Genomic DNA, 12,689 nt, shown 5'->3' on the forward strand with positions numbered 1-12,689 from the left:
CTTTGTACATGCTATTTCTCTACCAAGATTCCTTCCACTTGTCTGTCTGCCAGCAATCTTCTCACCTTTCAAACCTTGCTCAAAGGTTAAGTGTCCCCAGACAGCCAAGTCGATGTTCACTATTCTTTGTATTCTTGCATGATCCAATTATATAAACTTAATACATACACATAATACATGATCCTATCATATAAACTTAATAAATTATTAATGAATGTTAAGATTAAGCACTGATAATACGTCAAGAATTACTACCCAATTCACAAAATAATCCTAACATACTTATCACTTTCATTTAAAAATCTGAAAAAGTTCAAAAAGGAAAAGTAATTTGTCAAGGTAGATAGCAGAACTGCCCCACAATTCTAGGTTTATCAAAACAAGGACCTCTACTTTGAACCAGTTCCTGATAGTGACCTTTAAATTTTATTGAGATATAATTCACTTTGCCAACAAACGTCCGTCTAGTCAAGGCTATGGTTTTTCCAGTAGTCATGTATGGATGTGAGAGTTGGACCATAAAGAAAGCTGAGCGCCGAAGAACTGATGCTTTTGAATTGTGGTGTTGGAGAAGACTCTTAAGAGTCCCTTGGACTGCAAGGAGATCCAACCAGTCCATCCTAAAGGAGATCAGTCCTGGGTGTTCATTGGAAGGACTGATGTTGAAGCTGAAACTCCAACACTTTGGCCACCTCATGTGAAGAGCTGACTCATTGGAAAAGACTCTGATGCTGGGAAGGATTGGGGGCAGGAGGAGAAGGGGAAGACAGAGGATGAGATGGCTGGATGGCATCACCGACTTGATGGACATGAGTTTAGGTAGACTCCGAGAGTTGGTGATGGACAGGGAGGCCTGGCGAGCTGTGATTCATGGGGTTGCAAAGAGTCGGACAAGACTGAGCGACTGAACTGAACTGAATTCACATTCCATACAATTTATTCATATACAGTATAAAATTAAATGGTCTTTAGAATATTCAAAAATTGTGCAACCATCACCACAATTATATTAACACTTAAACATAATTCTATATTATAATCTATAAGCAATGGGAATAAAGATTTCCAAGATATAAAATTATTAATACATATGTTCTACTACTAAAATACAAAAATATATCTGCTCAGAAACAGAAAAATTGCATTCTTTAGCACATTTTTTAGTACATAATAGAAAAATAGAATTAATCAATTTCCATATTCAATGATTGTTTCAAATTACCTCTGAGAAAGTAATATAATAATGCTTTAGCTTTGAGCCACATAAAAACAAAGAAAATTCAGTCACAAAAATTCACTTAGAAGGACATTAAGTAGGAGGCAAATTTCATGATATTTTCACTCCCTTTACTGTTTTTATTACTATAAATTGTAAATTTTCTGTGTAAAAGACTAAAATCTTCAACACAAGGGTATATTTAAGCTACAATACTTATCATGTATAAAAGTGTAAATCTAAACTGCTAGTAATGTTGTTTAGTTGCTAAGTCATGTCCAGCTCTTTTGTGACCCCATGGACTGCAGCCCACCAGGGTCCTCTGTCCATGGGATTTCCCAGGCAAGAATACTGGAATGGGTTGCCATTTCCTTCTCCAAGGCATCTTCCCGATCCACAGATCAAACCTGTATCTCCTGCTTGACAAGCAGATTATTTACCTCTGAGCAAATGGATTAGTAAAGCCTGTATTAAAATTTTAATAAAATGGCATCATTTTGATGCTACAGCTTAACATTCTACTTAAAAGAAATTGAAATCCTTGACTGAATTTTTGATATCTGCCATCAATTTTAAGAAAAAGCACTTTAAACTTCTTGGCATAAAAAAATCAAAAGACAGATAAGTCTAATTATGCAAACTGTTTTTCCAAACTTTCAAGTTATAACGAAATATTAAAGTATAAAATTCCACATATAGCTTTTTTTCTTTATACTCACCAACTTTAATAATATCTGTAAAGCACTACGCTAAGGACATATATGAATTATGTAACTTACATTTACAACAAACTACCACCACCATGAGGGAATTATTTATACTAACAACCCGTGAGGTTAAGCACTTCATATTATTAGCCCCATTTTACAAATGAGAAAGAAGTAACTTTCCTAAACTTCCACAGATAGAAAGTATAAACACTGCTGACTTTTCTTTTTCTTACCTGAACTAGGGAGACTTTTTTTGAAGATTTCTTTTTATTGAGTAACAACAAAGAGAGAGCAACATTTTCTTCCAGATCACTAAGGTTCAGGAGTTCCCTTTCAGAACTGTATCAGTTTGAAATATCATAAACTTTCACAGAAACGCTACTTTCTTTAACATGCAAATAGTTCACTAAAGGAGAAGAGCATTTTAAGCCAAGTACTTTAGTCCCTAAGGATCTAGCTGAAAAGCCAGACAAAGCCCTTGAACTTTATCAAGATAAATCCCTGGCATCCACTAATCACCAGAGAGGATCTTTGAATTAGATAAGAGCAGGAATTTTGGCATGGGAATGAACACAAACACCTTGCCATCCACAAAGACCCACAACCTGGCAGCCTATCAGCAAAGGTTCCACTCATGGAGCTGTTACTCTAAACTTTCCAGCTATTGCTTGGAAGTTGATAATTCTTAAGATATGAGGAGAGTTGTGATTTCTGACACAGCATTCCAGAGATAAATACACGATCAGAGGGATGCTTTGAAATTCTCAAAGATACTCCTTTGGTCTAAAGCTGCATGAAAAGTTTTTCAAAAGGTGTCTCTTGCTATGAAAAAGAGAGGGGGAAAACAGAGCAGTTTGCTTGCCATCAGACAATATGTTAAACGCATACCAGACATGTAAGCTCCAAAGAGCCTCCTGAAAAACAGTATTGCCAAATTCCCCTTTGTTTTCTATTTTAATAAATCCCTAAAAATGTACTTGCAGTTTCCTAAATAAGTTCAGAATCTACTCACTGAAGGTATCATGAAGGCACAGAAAATTTTTACACTATTTAAAAAGAAATAAATGCCAAAACACATGAAAATTGGAGAATTTATAACAAAACAACCTTGACTGTATTAGTAATATACATTAAATGTAAAAACCTGTCCTCAAGTTTTTCTCATTATTTAATCTAAGATTAATACAAATTTACACAAGGTATAAATACTGTTAATTTTGTAAAAAACCTAATCATCTACACCTCAAAATATAGTCATTGCAGTTTGTCATATACTTTTTGAGACATACGGAAACATACATATATTTTTTACGACCATTAAATCCCAAACTACACTGTAGTCTGCTTTTTCATTTAATAATATATCTTCGACATCCTTTACATCAATGCACAGTGCTGCGCTTCTCCCTCATCAGTGGCTGCAGATATTTGCCGTATGCATCGCAAACAACACATGGAACCAGGTCTTCATTTGCAGCACAGCCAAAGGCAGGGCAGAGCCACTGGCTGTGGCTCCGATCTCAGCTCACCACTCATCAGCACAAGAGCTTAAGCTGTTTGCCTGCACTCCCTATGCCTCCTTTCTTCAGCTGTAAACCAAGAACAAGAACAGTATCTACCTACCCCCCATCTGCCTCTCTACAACAATGCCCTCTGACACTTTCACAGGGTAAAAGCTCAACAGCTATCAGCTTAATTATGAAATTCCTCTTACGGGAAGAAAACATTTTGTACTTGCATACATCTGTATAAACGTCTAGAGATATAATTAAGTTTACATATTTTAAATTTTGATTAACTGCCAATATTCCTTCGGATAAACTGCACCACGATGCCCTCCACAATATACCCTCATTAAGACGAGACCTCATCTTCTAAACTTGTAGATCTCTTCACACTAAGTGCTACAGATTAATACATATTCAATGTAATTTCACACCAATACACATTGTTCTGCTTTTTTTCCACTTTAATAGCCATATAGTATCTCACGGGCATACAGGAAACTGAGACTCAGGAGGATGAGACAATTTGTCTAAACCCACTAATAAGTAATTGAGCCAGAACTCACACACAGCTGTGTCTGATTTCCAGAATCAATATAGAACTCCTATAAGCCTAATTAAAAAAAAAATAAGAAGGAATAAAAGGGAAAAAAAAATCTGACTCTAGCAACCATGGTATCTATAGCGACACATCATACATATACCAATATGCTCTTTACCTGGAATTTAGACTCTATCAGTCTTATCATTCTAGGACACTGATCCAAACATTAGACAGAGGGAGAAGGAACAAGATGACAGGATGATGGCAAAAAGATTTTCCAATAAAATTATATATTCCCTGTGTTCAGAGCACCTTAATCATATAAATAATTTTAACCAGCTTGGATATCTAATGTGCTAGCAAGTCTGAAGTAGAAAATCAAGAGATGAGATGAAATACAGAGAAGGCACAACGAAATAAACAACCAAACAGAAGGAAATTGTGACGAAAATATGTCAAAACAAAACAGAAGCCAACTGGAAGGAAATCCCACTGGCCAAATGAGAGACAATTTGAGTATCAAGATAAACAACAACTTAACAGTATAATTCATTCTATAAAACAGGAAACCATAAGGCCATATATTTAATGTATTGAATTCATTTGATGAGGGTGATAAGAGTTTCATAGTACCCCTTCCCAAGGAGTACCTTAACAGTGGAGAAACCCAGAAAAAACCATTTTAATAAATGATCTGAATAAATATCATCAGTAACAATATGAAACCATGTGCCACTTGTTAGAACACAACAGGAAGCAACAGAGCCACTTCTGTGATACTTACTCCCAAAGACGCTTTCAACTGAATCAAATCTCGAGGAAACATTACACAAACTAAACTGAGGGACGTGCTACAAAACAGCTGGACTCTCACCTTCTAAAGGGTCGAGGCCACCTGACCTGCCTCTTGAGAAACCTGTATGCAGGTGAGGAAGCAACAGTTAGAACTGGACATGGAACAACAGACTGGTTCCAAATAGGAAAAGGAGTACGTCAAGGCTGTATTTTGTCACCCTGCTTATTTAACTTATATGCAGAGTACATCATGAGAAACACTGGGCTGGAAGAAACACAAGCTGGAATCAAGACTGCCGGGAGAAATATCAATAACCTCAGATATGCATATGACACCACCCTTATGGCAGAAAGTGAAGAACTGAAGAGCCTCTTGATGAAAGTGAAAGAGGAGAGTGAAAAAGTTGGCTTAAAGCTCAACGTTCAGAAAACTAAGATCATGGCATCTGGTCCCATCACTTCATGGGAAATAGATGGGGAAACAGTGGAAACAGTGTCAGACTTTATTTTTGGGGGCTCCAGAATCACTGCTGATGGTGATTGCAGCTGTGAAATTAAAAGACGCTTACTCCTTGGAAGGAAGGTTATGGCCAACCTAGATAGCATGTTTAAAAGCAGAGACATTACTTTGCCAACAAAGGTCCGTCTAGTCAAGGATATGGTTTTTCCAGTGGTCATGTATGGATGTGCGAGTTGGACGGTGAAGAAAGCTGAGTGCTGCAGAATTGATGCTTTTGAACTGTGGTGTTGGAGAAGACTCTTGAGAGTCCCTTGGACTGCAAGGAGATCCAATCAATCCATCATCCCAAAGGAGATCAATCCTGGGTGTTCATTGGAAGGGCTGATGTTGAAGCTGAAACTCCAATACTTTGGCCACCTCATGCGAAGAGTTGACTCATTGGAAAAGACCCTAATGCTGGGTAGGATTGGGGGCAGGAGGAGAAGGGGATGACAGAGGATGAGATGGTTGGATGGTATCACTGACTCGATGGACATGGGTTTGGGTAAACTCCGGGAGTTGGTGATGGACAGAGAGGCCTGGCGTGCTGCGATTCATGGGGTCGCAAAGAGTCGGACACGACTGAGTGACTGAACTAAACTGAAGTGAAGGAACTATTCTTCTAAATTGAAGGAGAATAAAGAGACACAACAAAATACAATACACAATTCTGGATTCAATCCTTCTACTAAAAAGAACATTACTGAGAAAATCAATGAAACTTGAAATGTGTTTGAAGATTTGAAGGGAGTATGATATCAATCTTAATTTCCTTATTGTGATCAATTTACTGTGGACATGCAGAAAAGACACAATAAATTATTCAAAAAGGATGGAGTATTGTATCAATTTCCCCTCAATAGATTCAGGAAAAGTAAAATTTCTTTTAATTGGCAACTTTTCTATAAGGAAGAGTTTGTTTTATATAAAAATGTTGACTTTTGAAAAAGAATTCAGTAACTCTTACAGACAGAATTTCAGAAAATTTACTATAAAATTAATATAAAGAAAAATCTCAAGCAAATTAGCCAAAGGTTTCTTAGGACAACAGAACCAACAAAGTCAGGAATCTACAGTTAGCTCTCTCAAGCTGTCAAGACTGAGCACTTAGTTGAATTCCTACGTCTGCCAGAATTCACAGGTTCCCACTTGTTTCCACAAAGGCTGGCACACACTGACAGCAGGGGAGTGAAAGATAACCATCCGTAGGAATAAGTGACTTCTAAGTTGCAACAAACAAAGAAAAAATTATTTAATATACAACTTGCTAATGTAATATAAACATTGTTCTTAAACGATCTTAAATGATTGTGTTGATAATAGCATTGAAACATGTATGTTAACATATGTGAAACAGATCGCCAGCCCAGGTTCGATGCATGAGACAGGTGCTCAGGGCTGGTGCACTGGGATGACCCAGAGGGGTGGGATGGGGAGGTTCAGGATGGGGAACACATGTGCAACCATGGCTGATGCATGTCAATGTATGGCAAAACAACTACAATACTGTAAAGTAATTAGCCTTCAATTAAAATAAATTAATTAAATTTAAAAAAAACCCTGATATACAAACCAGTCGACAAAATATCATAATTATTAAAAACTAGATGAAAACATCCCTTTTTAATGCTGAAGCTACAAAATTTAGCAAAGTTAAATTCCTGCTTAATCTTTAAACTCCCTTATAATGTATATATTTATAAGATGCTAAAACAAAAGACTATTTATAGTACCTGTCAAAAGATCTGAACTGCACAGGCTGTTCAGCAGACAGATCACCAAGAGCCCCAAGGCAGGCTGGTGGCAGAAGGGCAGGATCCACAGTGACTCCATCTGCTGGTATGTTTACTAAGCTTCGGAGAATGTCCTTCACGTTGACATTTTTTGAAACTGGAACTGATGGTGCAGCCTTGCTATCCAATTCATTTCCTCCATCATTTTTGGTCTCCTGAGATTTACTGACTTCTGAAGAAAGCGTGCACAGCACCTCGCTGATGGCGTCTGGGCCGGCACTGACAGTCGGAGGCACTGCAGGAGGAGCCGTGTGCGCGTGGCCGCCGAAACCAGCAGCCACTTCTTCCCCAATGCCCGAGTCCCTCCTTCGAGCAGATGGTGTGCTTTCAGGTTCCTCCACAGATGCGGAAGTTAATGGGCTCGATGCTGCTGGTGAGTCTACATCTTACCCAGAAAAAGAAGAAAAGTAAAAATAAAAAAAATTTACAAATAGTTTTAAAAAGGTACATTCACTCCTAACTGTTTTAGATTATGAAACATACAACATGTTTTAAAAGGCTAAAACAAATTAATCTATAAAATGTACTGAGTAAATATACATATAATGAATAGTTTAATAAAATAATAATAATAATAAATCAGGTTAACAAAGCATATGAGAAAAACCCAAACTGAATATGACATACCAATGGGTAGCAACACAAGGTTGAAAGCCATTGGTCTATAAGAAAAAGTCCAGAATCCTTAGGGTATACTCAAGGTTCTTCAATAATATAAGTCTGCTAGAATGTAAACTTCATCAGGGTAGAGAATTTGTCTTCATTAACACTTCATCTCCAGCACTAATGACAATGCTGGGGCCTACAACAACGTCAGGCAAGTAGTAGGTCTACCAATAAGTATGAAAAAAATAGTATGACTATTCATCTCCAACTTTATCTCCTGCTACTCATGCCATAATACATACAACACAAAATTGCTTACAATCTGCTAAATGGGCTTCTGTGCCTTATACACTGGCATTTCTTCAGATAATATTCCCAAGACCTCTATCTCAAACATAGTTTCTACTAGAAAACATGTTACCAATCCTATATGGATGAATGATTCAATGATTTTTAAAATATAGTTCCACAAGGAACATCACCTTTTCTATTTGATTTTCATTCCCTCCAATCAGGTATTGATTCCATTCCAACAAAAATGGTCCAGCTTGCTAAATCCAATGATCAATTCTTGACCTAACAGCTTTTGACATAACAGCAGCAACTGATTATTCCTTCAAGGCTGGTAACACTCTTCCAGCTTTTCATGTACCTTACTGCGATTCCTTCTTTACTTCTTTCACTTCTCTTTCTCCCTTTCTTCTTAACTTGGAGGAATTTAGTACTCAGTTCTTAATCCTTTTTTCTACCAACATTTATATCCTTAATGGTCTCATTAACTCTCCAAGTATTAAATACCATTATTTCAATCAATCAGTCAAATTTAGATTGTTGTATGTAACTGCCTACTCTACATTTTCTTTTATATGTCTAAAAGATATCGCAAACACAACATATTGAAAACTGAATTTCTTATCCTTGCTTGAGTATGTTTCACCTTCAGTCTATCCAACTGCACACTATAATTATTCTTGACTATGCTCCATCTGTCACATACGCATGCCTAATATTTTTAAAAACTGCTTTCTCACCATCAGAATATATCCAAAATCTGACTGCTTCTCACTAGCCCTACAGTTACCATCCAGGTCAATGCCCAAATCACCTCTTACCTAGATTATTGCAATATACTCCTAACTGGTTATGTTAGACTGTTACATTAATGCATTTATAGGGCATGCCTCCTGGTATTCACCCCCTTGAGTAGTTGTTGAGTATGGGCTGGGCCCGACTTCAGTTCAGTTCAGTTGCTCAGTCATGTCCAACTCTTTGTGATCCCATGGACTGCAGCACGCCAGACCTCCCTGTCCATCACCAACTCCTGAAGTCCACCCAAACCCATGTCCACTGAGTCAGCCATCCAACCATCTCATCCTCTGTTGTCCCCTTCTTCTCCTGCCTTCAATCTTTCCCAGCATCAGGGTCTTTTCCAATGAGTCAGTTCTTCACATCAGGTGGTCAAAGTATTAAGAGTTTCAGCTTCAGCATCAGTCCTTCCAATGTATATTCCAAAATCTGAATATATATGAATATTCAGGACTGATTTCCTTTAGGATGGACTGGTTGGATCTCCTTGCAGTCCAAGGGACTCTCAAGAGTCTTCTCCAACACCACAGTTCAAAAGCATCAATTCTTCGGCGCTCAGCTTTCTTTATAGACCAACTCTCACATCCATACATGACCACCGGACAAAACACAGCTTTGACTAGATGGACCTTTGTTGGAAAAGTGATGTCTCTGCTTTTTAATATGCTGTCTAGGTTGGTCGTAACTTTTCTTCCAAAGAGTAAGTGTCTTTTAATTTCATGGCTGCAGTCACCATCTGCAGTGATTTTGGAGCCGAAGAAATAAAGTCTGTCACTGTTTCCATTCTTTTCCCCATCTATTTGCCATGAAGTGATAGGACCGGATGCCATGATCTTACTTTTCTGAATGTTGCGCTTTAAGCCAACTTCTTCACTCTCCACTTTCACTTTCATCAAGAGGCTCTTCAGTTCCTCTTCCCTTTCTGCCATAAGGGTGGTGTCATATGCATATCTGAGGTTATCGATACTGATATTTCTCCCGGCAATCTTGATTCCAGCTTGTGCTTCATCCAGTCCAACATTTCTCATGATGTACTCTGCATATAAGTTTAATAAGCAGGGTGACAATATACAGCCTTGACGTACTCCTTTCCCTATTTGGAACCAGTCTGTTGTTCCATGTCCAGTTCTAATTGTTGCTTCTTAACCTGCATACAGATCTCTCAGGAGTCAGGTCAGGTGGTCTGCTATTCCCATCTCTTGAAGAATTTTCCACAGGGCCTGACTTACTTACACCCATGTGGCAGAACTGACAATGGGCCAGTTCAGTACCCAGTCTTTAGGAAGATCTAACAGTTTGTACATTCTCAGAATCCCTGAACATCTCTGAAAGCAGTCTGGTTACTTTGCTGGTAAGATCATGTAGAGAGACCTCCAAATAGGAGATAAAGGACCTCCAAACTAAGGGAGTAAAACAAAGGAATTCAGCTGAAAACAAGAAGCAAGGTCCCCCACACACAACCCCAGTCTAGTCATTTCAGTCAGCCCTAGCTCTTAGAGCTATTCTAGCTGAGGCACTAGATAAATGAATAGAAAAGTTATCTCAGACTTTCCAACCCCAGAAGCATCATTTGGAGCAGGAATTATTACCACTGTGCCTTATCTGAATCAAATTCATGGAATCATGATAACAAGACTAAAATAGTTGGGAGTTTTAGCTTTGAGATAATCTGTAACACAGGGGTACTGGAGAAGGCAATGGCACCCCACTCCAGTACTCTTGCCTGGAAAATCCCATGAACGGAGGAGCCTGGCAGGCTGCAGTCCATGGGGTCACTGAGTCGGACACGACTGAGCGACTCCACTTTCACTTTTCACTTTCATGCCCTGGAGAAGGAAATGGCAACCCACTCCAGTACTCTTGCCTGGAGAATCCCAGGGACGGGGGAGCCTGGTGGGCTGCCGTCTATGGGGTCGCACAGAGTCGGACACGACTGACGCGACTTAGCAGCAGCAGCAGCAGTAACACAGTGGTACACAACTAAAACACCACTTTTTCTTGCGCTACAGGATGTAATCTTAACAGAATGCCAAGTTCTACTTTTTAATAACATACATCAGTTCTAACTACTGTACTCAAAGCCCTCCAGTAATTTCCCTTTCTCCTTAGAGTGAAAATTCACACTTCCTGTCTCCTGGTTATTCCTGATATATTTCCCCATTCGATTTTTATTGTCTTAAGACTTAACATCTTCTAAAATACTACACAATTTGTTTATTATATATACTCATTTTCTACTTGCTCTAGTGGAATACAAGCTCCATGAGGGGAGATTTTTTGCTTCTGCTCGTCAGTAATGAACAAGTACCTAAAAGGTACCAAATGAATATTGATTGGATAGATAAATCTCCTCTGTTGGGTAGAAGCTACTTCTATAACTACCTTAGCTGCTTCTCTAACTATACATCTATAACAGGCAGCTAATTTTATATATAACTCCAATTTTTACACTTATTTGTTAACAAATATGTCTCAGAGAATATGTTATTCTTCACAACAAATGCTGAGTTAAAAATGTTTAATACTTTATTTGTAAAACATAACAGTTTCTCACTTATTTTTTAATTAGATGGCTCACTTAAAACAGAAATCATGTCTCAGTTGCAATTAACTACAGGATCCTTAAAATACTTGGTTATTAATAAAAATAACTGCATGGTCTCATTAATGTATACATAGATGTATTTAAATTCCAGGATGAATATTTTAACTGCCGTAAGTAGGTAATGTTTTACTTGAATTTTGGATGCCAGATAATAAAATACAGAAACTTACCAGGGAGTGACAAATTTCCACATTCACTACCAGTTTCTCTAGACTGATTATGCCTTTCATTCTGGGGTTCCAAAATGTCTCTGTACTTCGAGACCATAAGAACAGAGATAAAGTATACAACTGCCAAGGCTAAAAATTGTGCTTGTTTGCTATCCTCCTGGGGAGAAAATAAAAGGAGTTAATCATGCCATTACTAAGTAACACGTTTGAATCTTATTTTACAAGACAACACTCAAACACAAAACATATTCACGAATCTTTCGATACACACAAAAAAATAGTAATGAATTCACCTGAGCAAAGATTAAACAAAGACTCTAGGAAAAATGCCTGTATATGTTAGGTTGTATGCTTGTGAAACAGGAGAGAGACGCTGGCTCATTTTTTTACATTAAGTAACTCAATCTGAAGAGATTTGTCCTAATATACTTTATAAGATTAATCAAATAATAACTATAATTATTTATCAACCATTATTTTTACTTCCAACCATAAGAATTAAATTATGTTTTAAAAGAATCAGAATAACAGTTTTCCTAAGAGACAAACATTTGAGATTATTAAAAGTGAGGTCATCAGAGACAGAACTAGATGCTAAAGAAATTGTCAAGAGCATTTTAAAGTAATATAGACAACCAAGTGTCCGGGACTTAATATAGTGTCTGGAGAAAGAAAAGGACAAACCAGACTGATCTCTAAAGAGGTTCAGGCTTCATCTCAGCTCTACAGATCACCTATACATATCAATGATAGCTTCACCTAATAAAATTTCCCATTTGCAAAGGAACATTGCACACATCACTAATTTTGATAAGTTTTCAAAATACATTTGAACCTAAAGGAAAAACTCAAAACTTGTCCATCAAATTCTGAAACTCAAGTAGCAGATAAATTTAGGATAAACAAAACAAAGAACATGGCTGCCTAGGAGATAAATAAATGGAAACAACTGGTACAAATAAGACTTTAAAGTTAATGGAATATTACTCAGCCATTAAAAAAAATACATTTGAATCGGTTCTATTGAGATGGATGAAACTGGAGCCCATTATACAGAGTGAAGTAAGCCAGAAAGAAAAACACCAATACAGTATACTAATGCATATATATGGAATTTGAAAGATGGTAACAATAACCCTATATGCGAGACAGAATAAGAG

The 12,689-nt window shown here is 37.5% G+C and overlaps 1 protein-coding gene across 10 annotated transcripts in view; it reads right to left on the reverse strand.

Moving 5' to 3' along the window:
• LRBA (LPS responsive beige-like anchor protein) overlaps positions 1-12,689 on the reverse strand; it is an 803,036-nt gene that overhangs the window by 545,897 nt on the left and 244,450 nt on the right. For 6 of the 10 annotated variants that reach the window (XM_081543941.1, XM_081543939.1, XM_081543936.1 and 3 more), the window contains 2 exons: positions 11,530-11,686; positions 7,003-7,447 (listed from right to left, as the gene is read on the reverse strand). In XM_081543941.1, the coding sequence (XP_081400067.1) occupies positions 7,003-7,447; positions 11,530-11,686 (602 nt within the window). The remainder of the gene's footprint in view (positions 1-7,002; positions 7,448-11,529; positions 11,687-12,689) is intronic. The other 4 variants (XM_081543940.1, XM_081543938.1, XM_081543945.1 and 1 more) reach the window with 1 other exon arrangement.

Source organism: Giraffa tippelskirchi, chromosome 11 (genome assembly GCF_054371585.1).
Source record: "Giraffa tippelskirchi isolate mGirTip1 chromosome 11, T2T-mGirTip1v1.2.pri, whole genome shotgun sequence".
Taxonomy (NCBI): Eukaryota; Metazoa; Chordata; class Mammalia; order Artiodactyla; family Giraffidae; genus Giraffa; species Giraffa tippelskirchi.